Source organism: Schistocerca americana, chromosome 7, assembly GCF_021461395.2.
Source record: "Schistocerca americana isolate TAMUIC-IGC-003095 chromosome 7, iqSchAmer2.1, whole genome shotgun sequence".
Taxonomy (NCBI): Eukaryota; Metazoa; Arthropoda; class Insecta; order Orthoptera; family Acrididae; genus Schistocerca; species Schistocerca americana.
This window is the reverse complement of record NC_060125.1, coordinates 129,398,636-129,415,401: the sequence shown is the minus strand read 5'-3', so window position 1 is coordinate 129,415,401 and position 16,766 is coordinate 129,398,636. Positions and strand designations below refer to the sequence as shown.

General features: G+C 40.5%; 1 protein-coding gene across 2 annotated transcripts in view; it reads left to right on the top strand.

The window, feature by feature from the left end:
- LOC124621901 (ubiquitin carboxyl-terminal hydrolase 46) overlaps positions 1-15,818 on the top strand; it is a 90,210-nt gene extending 74,392 nt beyond the window's left edge. For both annotated transcript variants that reach the window (XM_047147396.1, XM_047147395.1), the window contains exons 8-9: positions 5,371-5,514; positions 15,313-15,818. In XM_047147396.1, the coding sequence (XP_047003352.1) occupies positions 5,371-5,514; positions 15,313-15,420 (252 nt within the window). In that variant the 3' untranslated portion in view covers positions 15,421-15,818. The remainder of the gene's footprint in view (positions 1-5,370; positions 5,515-15,312) is intronic.
- Positions 15,819-16,766: the final 948 nt, after the last annotated feature.

The following is a 16,766-nucleotide window of genomic DNA, read 5'->3' as shown; positions in this document are numbered from 1 at the left end:
ATGTCGTCAGACCGGCTTGTGCGAGCCTGAGGTTGTTTCGGTTTGTTGTCACACGATTCTGCCTTCATTAAACTGTCGCACCCACGAACACACTTTCGACACATCCATAACTCCATCACCACATGTCTCCTTCAACTGTCGATGAATTTCAATTGGTTTCACACCACGCAAATTCAGAAAATGAATGATTGCACGCTGTTCAAGTAAGGAAAACGTCGCCATTTTAAGTATTTAAAACAGTTCTCATTCTTGCCGCCGGCAGTAAAATTCCATCTGCCGTATGGTGTTGCCATCTCTGGGACGTATTGACAATGAATGCGGCCTCATTTTAAAACAATGCGCATGTTTCTATATCTTTCCAGTCCGAAAAAAAAAATTTCGGAGGCCTTAGAACTTGAATGCACCTCATAGGTAAGGCAGATGGCAGGCTTTGATTCATTGGCAGAATATTGGGGAAAACGCTGCTTACAAATCACTTGTGCATCCCATTGTAGAATACTTCCGAAGTTGGTGGCCCCCTAGCCGAAATACTACTAACAGGATACTGAACTTGTACAAAGAAAGGTGCCATGAATGATCACAGGTTTTTTAAATCATGATAAATGTTGAAAGCTTGAATTGGCAGGCACTTGTAAACACACACCAATTGCCTCCTGTGAAACTGTTTACAAACTTTCAGGAGCAAATCACTCCTGTACGGACTGTAAAGACAAGATTAATTACTGCATGCACAGAGGCAGTTAAGCAGTAGTTCTTTGTACCTTCCATATACTACACACATACAGGAAGAAATCCAAACATGTGGTACTGTATTAAATTTACTCTGCCATGCATTTCAGACTGATTTGCACACACTTCTGCACTGCAACTGGGTCATTCTCTGCCATCAATCTCCCGTTTTCCTCTCCAACCCGTGCTCACACTGCTCAATGGGAAGTGGTTGGTGACTTGCACAGAAGTGATCACTCCCTGATCTGCATTCACTTGCCAGATGGAGTGGAACCTGAAAGGAAACTGCTGCTATGGGTGCTCAGTAGAGGAGACTGGCCACTTCATAATCAGCTAGCGCAGTTTGAACATTGTATCAATGTTCAGGAACAGGTGGATCATATTACCAAAATAATTCACCACGCCGCTGAAGCATCCATTCCACAGTCCATGGGACAACTGAAGAGGCAGCCTGTCCGTTGGAGGAGTGCCGAATGCACTCTGCAATCAGGACTAGGTTTGTGGCTCTGCGTAGCTTCAAGTGTTGGCCAACTGCAGAGATGCTTGCACCCTTTCGATTGGCGAGGGCAAAAAGACGCCAGATTTTTCGAGTGAGTGAGAAGAGGTCATGGCAACAGTTCCTGACCAGCATTAATACCACCATTAATCGTTCCATGAAGAGTTCCTTTGTGTGGGAGACCATAAGGAGAGTTTCTGGAAGTGGAGGAGGTGCCCCATGACTGCTGCCACTCTCCAAACCAATCTGCGAGACATTGGCCAGACTTATGGCAGCCTATATTGTCACAGTTACTGCAACTGCCAGTCAGGATATAGGTTTCCAGAACCATAGAGCAGTTGCTAAGAGGAGGAGTGTGGACTTCCGGTCCACCGCTGGTGAAGATTACAACTGCCACAGGCATTAGGAGTGTTAGTGTAAAGGGAGGTGGCATCAGTAGTGACAAGCAGGGCACCATGTGGTAAAGGGACAGGAACTGTGGAGAGTTGGTGGAGGAAATGTTTGGTAGGAGGGTAGGTTTTGGGTAATTGGTTTACCACTGTTGAACACTTCCTTTCCCAATGCCTGAAGGATTCCAAACCAACAACCTCCTTGCTAGTCACCACGACCAACTATATCATCACCCACAATTACTTCTCCTTTGAAGGCATTACCTACAAACAAATCCGGGGTACAGCTACAGGCACCCGCTTGGCACCATCCTATGACAACGTATTTGTGAGCCATCTAGAGGAATCCTTCCTAAACCCCCAGAATCCTAAACCCTTCACCTGGTTCAGATTCATTGATGATATCTTTGTGATCTGGATCGAGGATGAGGACACCCTATCGACATTCCTCCAGAACCTCAACAACTTCTGCCCCATTTGCTTCACCTCATTCTACTCAACCCATCAAGCCACCTTCCTAGATGTTGACCTCCACCTCAAAGATGGCTACATCAGTACCTCTGTCCATATCAAACCTACTAACCACCAGCAATACTTCCACCTAGACAGCTGCCACCCGTTCCATACCAAGAAGTCCCTTCTGTACAGCCTAGCCACCCATGTTGTCACATCTGCAGTGATGAGCAGTCCCTCTCGAAATATAGTGAGGGTCTCACTGAAGCCTTTACAGACCATAATTATCCTCCCAACCTTGTACAAAAACAAATCTCCTGTGCCTTATCTTTCCAGTCTCACCGTCCGGCCGTACAGGAGCATCCCCCTCATAACTCAGTACCACCCAGGACTGGAGCAACTGAATTACATTCTCCGCCAGGGTTTCAACTACCTCTCGTTGTGCCCTGATATGAGAAATGTCCTGCCCACTATCCTTCTCACCCCACCCACAGTGGTATTCTGCTATCCACCAAACCCACACTATATACTCTTCCATCCTTACACAACCCCTGCTCACAATCCCTTACCTCATGGCTCATACCCCTGTAATACACCTAGATGCAAGACCTGTCCCATACATCCTCCCACCACCACCTACTCCAGTTTGCTCACAAACTTCACCTATCCCATCAAATGCAGGGCTATCTGTGAAACCAGTCATGTGATCTACAAGCTAATCTGCATCCACTGTACCGCATTCTATGTGGGCATGCCAACTAACAAGCTGTCTGTCCACGTGAATGGCCACCGACAAACTGTGGCCAAGAAACAAGTGGACCACCCTGTTGCTGAGCACACTGCCAAACATGACATCCTTCAGTTCAATGACCACTTCACAGCCTGTGCCATATGGAGCTTTCCCACCAACACCAGCTCTTCTGGATTGCACGGATGGGAACTTTCCCTGCAGTACATCCTACATTCCTGTAACCTTCCTGGCCTCAACCTTCGTTAGTCACTGACCTCACCCATCCAGTCCATTCACTGTTCGCATTCCAGCACACACAGCCGTCATTCCACCATCATACCAAGTTTGTTTACTTCTCTCCTTTCCCGCTATTTCCCCCTGCCCCCACCCCCCTCCTCACCTCTCCTCTGCCCTCTGTCTAACTAGCAGCACTTCACTGTCTGCCACCCCTACCATACTACTATCCCTCCCCCCACCACCCCAGCCTCCTCCTTACCTCCATCCAGTTGTTACTCCCATCATGCGCTGGTGCTACTGCTCACAGTGTGGTTTCAGTTGCCTGAGACTGCAGTCGTCTTTGTGTGTCGTCTATTGTTGACGAAGGCATTATGGGCCCAAACCTTTATTTGTGACAATCTTTTGTTGTCTCTATCTGCAACTCAGCATGTCTGCTGAGCAGCTTTCCTTTTCATGATATTGTTAAATTCCGTCCTGGAATTTCCATTGTTTGATATTTTAACAGCATGCATTTTATACCTTGATGCAAGGGCAGAAACAAATATTGACGGGGATGTGCCCTGTGTTTTAGCTGATGATGAGACGAGTGTGATTTAAAGTTTTATGATGTGTCTGGGCTCTGGCCTAAGTTTTTAGGCTGGAGGTTTTAGTGTATTGCAGAGTGACTGGCTCCTCCTTTTTTATTCTTGCTGTCAGCCAGCCACAGGCATCTGCTGTATTGTTTTATCTCCTTACGCCACTTTCTTCCTATTTAGTTAATGTTTTAATATTGTCGTGATATTTTGTTCCGTGCTTCTGTTTGTGTACACACACACAGTTTTCCAACTTTTGTTACCTTTATTTTCCTTGCTGTTTTATACTACTGTTTAGTGTATTTTACCGACACTCATCTCAAACTGTTTCTCGCAGGCGCTGAAGACCTTGCTGTTGTGTGCCCATACCACCATTGTGATACCAGCCATCATAATGTGACTCTAGTAGTTTAATATTTTTGCCACAAGGTGAAATTTTAAGATTATTGTGGAAATGATATTTTATCAATATCTTCATAAATCTTCTTTTCTTTTTTTGTCACTGAGAGTATTAAATTTCGCTTTTATTGCACACTGAGGTGTTTCGGAACGACGACTTAACTGAAACATACAGAGAGATTGAGATACAGAGCATTAAACAATTTAAATAGATTCTTTATTCATTTCAAGTTCTCGTGCATGGGCTAAATTTCAGCTAAATATAAACTAAATATTTTGGTTTCGGAATACGTGATATGACAGTTTAATATGTAAGAATTACTGACTGATTTGGATTTCGTTCCAGAGAATACCTCAATTAAGGTACTGGCTCAAGTTTTCTGTGGGTTCTCAAAATTACTTTGAGTGAATGCCAGAATGGTACTTTGAAGCAGAAGCTTTTGTGTTCCATCCTAAATGTCATAGATCTCAACCTAAGACCTCTCTGTAACAACCTCGTCTTCTCTGGGACACGGAGTGTTAATTTTTTTTCCCTTCCTTTCGGTTTACAACTCAAATCATTTTCTACTTTTGTATACATTCTACATATTAATTAAAACAATAAGACCATTGATATGGCAACGTGAGTTGAAATCAAGAACTGGCAGTGGTTGACTGAAGAAATCTTTGAATAGCAGCTCTTCATTCAGCAGCAAGTGGTACTATTTTATGGAAGGATTTCGAGCTGCTATTAAGTAGTGGCAGTACTGTTCCTCCTTCAGTTCACAATATAGTAGGTCTTGTGTGCAGTTAGACACTTACACATCCCAAATCCAGAAGTCATAATATCAAATCAGTGGTTTAGAAACAGATTAATAATAAAATGGTAAAAAGTCATACTCACCAAGAGCTTGCATTTAAACTTAGATTATTTGTTCTTCCTGTACTACTGTTACCTGTTGACAAAGGATATGGTTACAAGAATGTTACACATATCATCATCTATTTTGTATTGCTATTGCCCCCTACCTCTGTCAATTTAAAGGAGACATTTTCTTGTTCATTACTTGTGTGTTCACTCTATATTGGTTCCATCATTCTGCCATGACAACAATATCACAGTAGTTGCATTGTCTTACAGTTATTTTAATTTGTTAAATTTTGAGACATAAAGGAGCCTAAAAATAAAGTTGAAGCCTCTTTCTTTTGGTTTAGATGGTGAACCCATAGGAAAGTAATTGTAATAATAGGTGGCTATACATAAGTTTGTCTCTCACCCCCTCTCTCCTTCCTCCGCCCCCCCCCCCCCCTTGCCCTCTCTCTTCTAAAATGGAGTCCTGTAAAACAAACAATTTTACATGTGTGTGTATATTTTTGCAATTGCAGTCAGATGATGCTGTGAATCCTGATCGTCTGTATGATCTGGTTGCTGTTGTTATTCACTGTGGAAGTGGTCCAAACAGAGGCCATTACATTAGCATTGTTAAAAGCCATGGATTCTGGTTACTGTTTGATGATGACATGGTTGATGTAAGTACTGAATTTCTCTTCTAGTGTTATAAGATAATTTACAGATTATCAATTAGCACAACTTTTTTCTTTCAGTCATGTGATAGCAAAATTCATATTGCCGCACTTATTGTTCTCAATGTAAGACCAGTGACGTGTCAGTAAAATGCAGGTCAAACAGTCCTTGTAATTTTGCTTGTCCCTCCAGTTTTGACTTATACATAGCATGCAGTTGTTTTTTTGCTGCTTCATAATCATTTAGCGGGTAGTGGTAGGAGTGAGTTCTGCTGCTTCGTAGTGGACTGTGAAGAGTGGAAAGTTAAGCTCAGCCTCACCCCTGTGTAGTAGTACTTGAAAGTGAAGTCAAATTTCTTATACTGTGATTAGAAGCACCTGCCAAGGTACAGATCCAATGAAAACCTAATAGTACTTAAATCCCCCCCCCCCCCCTCTCTCTCTCTCTCTCTCTCTCTCTCTCTCTCTCTCTCTCTCTCTCTCTCTCTCTCTCTCTACAAGATGAGCCTTCTGGAGATTTTGGAACTACTGGGCAGCAGATAGTGCCTGTGGTATACCATGTGCCAGTTTGTAATGTATAATATAAAATACACATAAAGCATTAAACAATGTTACTCTGTCTACTAGTGAGCTATGGTTGCAGTTCCAAAGAAGAAAACTGAAGCTATTGCAAGAGACACTCCAGAAGTTGAGATGTACAGAGAAATGTCCTCAAAGCTGATGTAGATCGTGATTTATTTTTCTGTTGTTATAAAAAGGCTGAACTTAATTTCTCACATGCAGGAGGCTTACTAGACAATGTCTATTCTCGTGTTTAGCCACATTAAAGACTTAGTACTTGTGTGCAACAATTTGTCTACTGATTCAGTCATCTTCACATGCTGCGAGTGCTATTCTGATGTGTGTCAATCACACTGAGAGATTTTGTTAGTGTCACACCTATGTTTAAATCTGGCTTGACGTAGGCCACCTGCTGTGCAAAGTCAGCCACAGAGCATAAAACTGCACGCGTGCTGCCTGAGGCTCAACATGTCTCGGAAGTGCTTGGTAGAGCACAGCATTTCATTTAACAGTGCAGTGGCATCTTTCAGTTACCATGGCTTACTTCAGTTTTTCGGAATTGTGATATCGGTGCTGTTTATCCTGTACTACTTGTTCACCATATAAAGGAAATTCACAGGTTCACTGACTGTTTGCACAAAAAGAGGTAGTTCAGCGATCTATCGTAATTGGATAAAGGTTTTGAGAACACTGCTAATCTTAAATCTGTTTTTGAGACCATTTGTTAATTCATTTGGAAGTGTCCTTGTTCATGTGTAGATGGAACTAATCAGTCTTCAATACATTTCCCATTTAAAAGACAAATTCTTTTACATTGAAACTGTTCTACAGTTCTACATTTTCTCAAGAAGAGCATCTGTCTCCATAATGAGGTTGCATATGTGATACAATACTTCGATCAACATATGTACAGCAGTGGCATTTTTTGGTTATGAAAATAAACAAGTCACAACTACATGGCAACGTAAGTGCCAAAAACCTACGTGAGTGGCTATGTCTTCCCATATCTTGACAGTTTGTACCAGATAAAAATATTAGTATGTCTTCATTGTGCCAAAAATAAATAATACTGAAAATTTGTCGGTTTGTTTGTCAGCTTACAAAACTCTCATTTGACCAATACTTCAGCATTGCTCGTCAGTGTAGGATCTGTACAAGACTGAATTGATAGAGGAATAGAGAAGATCCAAAGAACCGCAGATTTTGTTAGTTACATTTAGTAAGCATGAAATCGTCACGGAGATGACCAGTCAACTCCAGTGCAGGTATGATGAGAGAGGAGCTCTGCTTCATGGTATAGTTTACTGTTAAAGTTCATGGAGTGTGCCTTCCTAGGAGAGTCAATAAATATGTTGTTTCCTCCTTTGTATACATCACAGAAAGAAAAGGAAGATAAAATTAGAGAGATTCGAGCCCACATAGAGGCTTACTGGCAGTTCCCACAAATTATTCGCAATGGGAACAGGAAAGGGATTGAGTAACAGTGGTACACAAACTACCCTCCATTACGCGCCACAAGGATGTAGATTTAGGTCTCTGATGTTGAGAAATGTGAAACCAAGCCACCACTTACAAGCTGTTCAGTGTTCCTTGCATTACTGTATTTCCATCTAAATGCAGCATGTTCACAATTTCTCTCTCTCTCTCTCTCTCTCTCTTTCTTTCTTCCTATCCCACCACTCGGCCAGTGTGGTATGGTATGGTAATGACAGAAGTGTGCAGTCAGATGACAGAATTCTTGGCCGTCCTCGTGCTGCGCCATTTGATGTGAATTATTTTATGATATCTTTCCAAATTTTGTGTAACATAATTCCATTTTCTGAAGAAGAGAAATTTGTTAATGTCAGTATAGGTTTAAATGTCAGGAAGTCGTTTCTGAAAGTATTTGTATGGAGTGTAGCCATGTATGGAAGTGAAACATGGACGATAAATAGTTTGGACAAGAAGAGAATAGAAGCTTTCGAAATGTGGTGCTACAGAAGAATGCTGAAGATTAGATGGGTAGATCACAAAACTAATGAGGAGGTATTGAATAGAATTGGGGAGAAGAGAAGTTTGTGGCACAACTTAACTAGAAGAAGGGATCGGTTGGTAGGACATGTTCTGAGGCATCAAGGGATCACCAGTTTAGTATTGGAGGGCAGCGTGGAGGGTAAAAATCGTAGAGGGAGACCAAGAGATGAGTACACTACACAGATTCAGAAGGATGTAGGTTGCAGTAGGTAGTGGGAGATGAAGAAGCTTGCACAGGATAGAGTAGCAGGGAGAACTGCATCAAACCAGTCTCAGGACTGAAGACCACAACAACAACAACAATTCCACTTGCATATTTTTGCTCTAATGGATGAGAAAGCCAGCAATATCGCAAACTTTGCTCGAAATAAATAGGTTTTCAAATGTCTGTTTAGACCAACTTCTTGGGAAATAACTGTTTGCAGGTTGACATCTGTGTATTTGAAGTTGAACATTCTGGCACAAATAATGTAAAAATTAATCCTCTCAGTCATTTATTTTACTTACATGTCAAGTTATGTAGGACCAAATTGAGGAGCAAATCTCACACGTCATGGAACATGTCAGTACATGAAATTACAACTTAAAAGTAATAACAGATAAAAAAGTAAAATGTTTATGAACCCGAAAAAAGTAAAGCCATAAGCTTAAGTAAACACAGTCAACAATGCAACAAGAATAGGCTTAATTTTTCAAGGAATTCCTCGACAGATTAGGAAGAGTGACGCTCGAAGAAACTCTTCAGTTTCAATTTGAAAGCGCATGGAATACTGCTAAGATTTTTGAATTCTTGTGGTAGCTTATTGACAATTGATGCAGCAGTCTACTGCACACTTTTCTGCACAAGAGTTAAGGAAGTCCGATCCAAATGCAGGTTTGATTTCTGCCAAGTATTAACTGAGTGAAAGCTGCTTATTCTAGTGAGTAAGCTAATATTGTTAACAAGAAGACAGTAAGGGAAATATACACACATCAAAAAAAGTTTTGCATAAACTCGGTTCTGAGAGCTCAGGAAACTGTACAGAAATTTGGAATAGAGATCAACATAAACATCATTTCCGCTCTTTTTATTGCTCATGAAAACCACACATTGCATGTTGTACCACCATACAGTGAGAACTTCAGAGGTGCTGGTCCAGATTGCTGTACACAGCGGTACCTCCAATACCCAGTAGCAAATCCTCTTGCATTGATGCCTGTATCTGTCGTGGCATACTATCCACAAGTTCATTAAGATACTGTCGGTCCAGATTGTCCCACTGCTCAAGGCGATTCGGCATAGATCCCTCAGAGTGGTTAGTGGGTCACATCGTCCGTAAACAACTCTTTTCAATCTATACTAGGCATGTTCAATAGGGTTCATGTCTGGAGAACATGCTGACCACTCTAGTCGGGCGATGTTGTTATCCTGAAGGAAGGCATGTCATCAACAGTTCCTGTCGCTTTGTATCTCCTCAATGTCCAAACAACATCGCTTTGGTTCACTCAGTGACACCTGGACACTTCCCTTGTTGAGAGCCCTTCCTGGCATAAAGTAACAATGCAGACATGATCGAACTGCAGTATTGACCATCTAGGCGTGGTTGAACTACAGACAACACAAGCCATTTACTTCCTTTCTGGTGGAATGACTGGAACTGATCAGATGTTGGACCCCCTCCGTGTAATAGGCGCTGCTCATGCGTGATTGTTTGCATTTTTGGACGGGTTTAGTGACACCTCTGAACAGTGAAAGGGACTGTGTCTGTGATACAATATCCACAGTCAACATCTGTCTTCAGGAGTTCTGTGAACTGGGGTGATAGAAAACTTTTTTGATGTGCATATATTGCAAGGTCAATGTCAAAATACCCAGACTCGTGATCAGGGGTCGACAAGAAGTTAGTGAACTTGCACCACTTATTGCCGAAACCACCCGTTTCTCAGCTAAAAATATCCTTTTAGATTGGAAAGAGTTACCCCAAAATATAATACCATACGACATAAGCAAATGAAAATAAGCAAAGTAGACTAATTTTCATGTCTAACAATTACTCACTTCAGATACCATTCAAATAATAAAAATGGCAGCATTAAGTCTTTGAACAAGATCCTGAATATAAGCTTTCCAGGACAGTTTAGTATCTATCAGAACACCTAGAAATTTGAACTGTTCAGTTTCACTAATCGTATGCCCGTTTTGTGAAATTAAAAGGTCAGGTTTTGTTGAATTGTGTGTTAGAAACTGTAAATCTGATTCTTACTGTAATTTAGTGTTAGTTTATTTTCTACAAGCCATGAACTTAGATCATGAATGACACTATTTGAAACTGAGCCAGTGTTGCTAGGGTCATCAGCAAACAGAGATATTTTAGTTACCCGTAATACTAGAGGGCATATCATTTACATAAATGAGGAACAGGAGTGGCCACAACACTGATCCCTGGGGCACCCCTCATTTGGCCATACCCCACTCAGACCCTACATCACAGCCATTCTCAACATTGTGAATAATGACCTTTTGCTGTCTGTTGTTAAAGTAAGGTGTGAACTAATTGTAAGCTATTTTCCGTATTCCGTAATGGTCCAACTTCGGAGAAATATTTTGTGATCAACACAGTCAAACACCTTAGTTAAATCAAAAAATATGCCTAGCATTCAAAATCTTTTGTTGAACCCATCCAGTACCTCGCAGAGAAAAGAGAATATAGCTTTTTCAGTTGTTAAGTGACTTCTAAAGCTGAACTGCACATTTGATAGCAAATCGTGTGATATAAAATGATCAATTACCCTTACATACACAGCCTTTCCAATAACTTTAGCAAACACTGATGGCATAGAAATAGGGCTAAAATTATCTACATTATCACTTTCTCCCTTTTTATAAAGCAGCTTTACTACTGAGTACTTTAATCATTCAGGAAACTGATCATTCCTAAAGGAAAAATTACAAATATCGCCAAATACAGGGCTAACATGTGCAGCACAGTACTTTAATATTCTGCTAGGCACTCCATCACATCTATGAGAGTCCTTAGTCTTCAGTGATTTAATTATTGACTCAATCTCCCCCATGTATGTATCACAGAGGAATATTTCAGACGTCAATCTTGGAAAATGTATTTTCCAAGAGGGTTATATTATTTCCTGTAGAAACGAAATTTTTATTTCATTCACCAGCAATGCTCAGAAAATGATTGTTAAATACAGTACATACGAGAGGGGACCCAAAACTAACCGGAATCGTAATGCTGCACAGCTTGTACTTGTAGTAGCAGAGTGCGACCAGAGGGTTGTAGTAGGAGCTCTGCTGAGTCATTTTGCCACGCGGCGTCACCCAGCAGTGAGCAGTGTGGTTTCTTCGGCAGTTCTTTGAGTGTGCATACAGTGCAGACGTGACACGAGGAAATGGCTAGTACTTACGAACAACGTGCGGCAGTGAAGTTTTGTTTCTATCTCGGCAAGAATGCAGCAGAAACTGTTACGATGATTCAGACAGTCTACAAAGACCATGCTCTTAGTAAAACGCAAGTGTACGAATGGTTTTCTCAGTTTAAAAAGGGAGAAATGGTGGTTGAAGATCAGCCCCGTTCTGATTGACCTTTAACTGCTCGAAGCGAAGACAACATCGACAAAATCCATGATCTCATCAGTGAAGATCAATGCAGGACAATCGACCAGCTTGAGAACTTGTCCAGGTTGTCCTGGTGCTCAATTCAGCACTTCTTGACCATCGATTTGAGGATGCGAAGAATGGCAGCAAACTTCATGCCGAAGCTTCTTACCCGAGATCAAAGGGATCATCGCATTCAAGCCTGTCCCGAAATGGAGGATGTGTTCGAAGATGATCCACATTTTTTCAACAAAATCATTACAGGTGATGAGTCATGGTGCTATGGGTACGATCCAGAAAGTAAACAACAGTCATCACAATGGAAGTCACCTGGCTCACCTTGATCAAAAAAAGCTTGACAAGTGAAATCAAATGTGAAAACGATGTTGATCAGTTTTTTTACATCAAAGGGATCGTACACTCTGAATTTGTCCCTGAAAACCAGACAGTAAACCAACAATTCTATTTGGAGGTTATGAAACGACTTCGCAGAAGTTTGTCGCGAAAACATCTGGTTTTGTGGGATTCTGGCATGTGGTTCCTGCATCATGACAACACTCCTGCGCACCGGCTCTCAGCATTCGCCAGTTTTTGGCCTCAACGAAGACGATTACCTTGACCCATGCGCCCTATTCGCCGGATTTAGCACCCTCGGACTTCTTCCTATTCCCGAGGATGAAAAGGGACTTGAGAGGGAAGCATTTTGCGCATTCGGAAGACATAAACGCAATGTCATGAAAGTGCTAGCAGGTATCAAAGAGGATGAATTTAAAAGGTGCTTCGAACACTTGCTTCGAACACTGGAATGAACGTTTGGACAAGTGTATAAATGCTAATGGAGAGTACTTCGAAGGAGATTAACGTTGTATTTGAAAACAATAAAGTATATGCTTTCTAGAAAGAAATTCCAGTTATTTTTGGGTCCCTCCTCAATTATTTTGATTTATCAGTAGCAGAAATATTTTTACTGCGAAATGACTGTCGGTCTTGTGCTGCTGACCCGACACTTCCTTCACAACTGACCATATGGTTTAATTTTATCCTGTGAATTAGCTATTCTATTTGCATACCATATACTCTGTGCCTTCCCAATAACATTTTAAGCACCTTACAATACTGTATGTAATGGGCAATTGGCTACTGTAGCTTGATCGTGACTACTTCTAACATTTTGATATAATTCCCGCTTTGTTCTACATAATATCCTTATCCCGCTAGTAAGCCACCCAGGCTGCCTTTTACTGCTAGTACCCCATTTAGAACGTTCTACTGGAAAGCAACTCTCAAAGAGCATGAGAAATTTGTTCAGGAAAGCATTATATTTGTCATGTATGTTATTCGCATTATGAACATCCTGCCACTCTTGTTCCTTGACAAGGTTTAAAAAACTCTCTCTGTTGTTGGATTAACTTTCCTACATAGTTTGTAATCATGTGTGACATTTGTTTGAGTACAAGAGCCTTTTAGTGTTAAAATTTGTGCATCATGGTCTGAAAGGCCATTCACCCTTGTTGGAAAAAACACAGTTTGTGTTAGATTATATGAGTTTAGCGGATCTACCAACATCCATTTTCTTGCACCATCATATACAAACTTAATATTGAAGTCACCACATATAACTAATTTCTGGTACTTCCTATAAAGTGAATCAAGAACTATCTCTAGCTTGAGCAGAAATGCTCAGAAGTCAGGAGACCTATAAACAACAACAATTAGAAATATAGTTTCCCTAAAATTCAACTGCCCCTGCACAACATTCAAATATCTGTTCAGTGCAGTGCCGTGACACATCTATGGGCTCAGATGGAATACTGTTTTTACATACATGGCCACTCCTGCACCCCGCAAGGAACCTCTTGAAAAACAGCCAGCTAATCTGTATCCTGCTAAAGGAAGCCCCTGAATTGTCAAATTATTTAAGTGGTACTCTGATATTCCAATAATTTCAGAGTCAACATCTATAAGCAGTTCACTGACTTTATCTCTAATACGTCTTAAATTTTGATGAAATATGCTAATTCCTTCTCTACTTGGAAACATGACGTTATATGAAGGTGAGCCCTTAGTTAGAGGGACTTCCTTAAGCAGGTATACCTATCAGCTGGCTTCAATCTAAAAAAGGTGCAGCTCTAACAACACCAACTACTACAGGATTTTTTTCATGAGTGATCCCACCATCGCCCACTACATTGTCACATAAAAGTTTTGCTAGCCTATCCTTTCCATACCTGTGGATAGTGAAGAAAACTTCATTTTACCTGGACTATTGGAATAAGAAAACTGCTTTTCCTTCTGCTTAATGGGGCACCTTAACTGTTGTGTTGTGACAGACTTCGCACAGATTATCTATTATAGCATACAGAACAACTTTTAATTTATTAATTGTCATCTTTATCCCAACATACTTTAATAGAAAGTACCTTGTTTCTCAGGCTGTTTGTATTTGCTACAAACTATTTCTCTTTTTCCAGTCAGCTGATTCATTGTCACTTTGGATTCTGTGCTGTCAAACAGTCTTCTTTATGGTCTCTCAGTGCAACTGGTGTGTTTCTGGGCATTCCACCAAGTTTGCATTTTATGCAGTCCGCCTGCTTAGCTGGGTGGTAACGTGCTTACCTCCCATGCAGTGGCCCGGGTTCGATTCTTGGCTGGGTTGGAGATTTTCTCCACTTGCGGACTGGGCGTTGTGTTGTCCTTATCATCTTTTCATCCTCACCACCAGCGCGTAAGTCACCCAATGTGTCGTCTACTGAAATAAGACTTGCACTTGGCGGCTGAACTTCCCCGGATTGGCCATCGAAATATTGTGCGGAAAATGGAAAGAACTCAGAAGAATGCCTGGAAGTACGCCATTACAGTCTTCTTTTGTAAAACTCTATGGTTTTGTTTTATGTGGTGGTTTAACATATTTTTCTTGAAATGAATATGTAGCTCATACGATCATTTCCCTAAAACTAATGACCATAGAGAGCCTGCACACATCCCAGATTGTTACACTTGTACAACCCCACAAGAGAAAAAAAGATTGAGGGGAGGGGTGGGAAGGGAGGGAATATGATGTAACATCAGCAAAAACATTCCACAGTTCTAAACTGTCAACTGATCATACTAATAGTCGGGTCATGCTTTACATTAAGCCACTTGTCTCTCAATCTCAGGCAGGCAAACAGATTTGCACATATAAATACAAACAAATGTATGCACATGCATCACTGCTATGACATCTCAGGGCCCTGCAACTACTATTCTTGCTTATCAATCCTACTAACACACTGATTTTAGGGCATTCTTTATGTTTTTCTGCATGCTTCATATTTCAGTGCTTTTGTAGCCTTTAACCAGACTTGTCTCACAAAATAATGTCACAGTTGGTAGAAACATTACTGTTGTACGCCCACACCCCCATACTGTCAGCATTGTCATCATCATCATCATCATCATCATCATCGTCATATATGTTAGGAATTCTCAGAAGTCACCAGTTCAGACCTAGGGAGTAAAGATGCAATTGTGTGGATAATAACTGCTTTTAGCATACAATGATTAAGCCAAACATGATAGGAAGAAGGAAGCAAGAAAAGTTGTATTTGGACTCTATTGTCAATTAATACTAATCTTTTGATTTTTCTTTTTTCCAGAAAATTGATGCATCCACAATTGAAGACTTTTATGGTCTAACATCAGACATTCAGAAGTCTTCCGAAACTGGTTACATTTTGTTTTACCAGTCAAGAGACTGTATGTAGTGTTTGCTGTGATTGTACATATCTCAATGAAACAGCCATTAGCATTTAAAACAATAATTTATTTTATTTTATTGGCCTGTATATGGTGATGTAATTAGTATTTTCATCAGAATTAACTACGCAGAATAATGAAATTGTATTAAACACTTATGTACAAACTGTGGTCAGAAGTAATATCTGGCACATTTGCAATTTTGTGGTACTTTTTAAAACTGCAACTGTTTGAAGAAATTAAAACTATACTGCACATTTGTTGTATTTGTGGTTGCAGATAAGAAACACTTTCATCAATGCATTCAACAGCATGTAAAACAAATTTATGCATAGGATGCATTGTGATGTATATATGTTCTGTTTTTAATAAATTTTATGCTGGCAATTGTCTGACTGTTGCAAAAGTTGTTTTGAAAGTTATTTATTTCTGGTACCCTAGAAATTTTCTGCGTTTAGATATTTGAAATAAAGAAGACATTTGAAATAAGTAATAAAAAATTGGGGAGACACACAGAGAGAGAGAGAGAGAGAGAGAGAGAGAGAGAGAGAGATTCAATTGATTGATAAATAAATTCTGAGGTAGGTTTTTTTTTTTTTCAATATCTGTTGCTTCTTTTATTTGTCTCTGTCAGCTTCATTCCTGCTGTTCATGTTTGACCAATTATTAAGTAGCTTGTGAACTACTGTCCCACAAAATAATTGTGACATCATTTTTTAGTACTGAAGCTTTAACAGTGCTGACAATTGCAAATTTTATCTGGCATGGATTTAAAGAGAATATTATGGAGGTATGCTGCACAAGGTTGTCACCATAGCATGGGATTCAGTCATGGTATCTTTGGTATATTGCAGCTTGTTCCAACTAGTTTCTTAGATTTCCTTTGCATGCAGGTATGGAGGAACTAGCAAATCAGTTATTATGGTTGTGTTTGGGGATGTTCGTGGTGCACTACATTCACAGGCTGAGTCAAAGGAATGTTGCAATACTTTATTTGTATGATAGCAATACCCATGTGATGAGCATCATAGACATGTAAGATCATACTATAAAGCAAATTCACTGCTCTGTTGCAGGATTTCGCTACATACATTACATCCTGACAGTGAAAGAGAAGGTAAATCAGAATTTTATCATTACAGGCAAACCTGGTTTTATAAGACAATTATGTCATATGAGACTACAAGAAATATGCAAGGAGTATGTTACTCTTTAGCCTTTTGCACTGTGTAATTCATCCCCATTACGGTCGGAGGAAGGCAATGGCAAACCACCTCCATTAGGACCTTGCCTAGTACAGCGGTGCGGGTCTCCCGCATTGTCCCCAACGCTCCTCGGAGTATGGGACCTCATC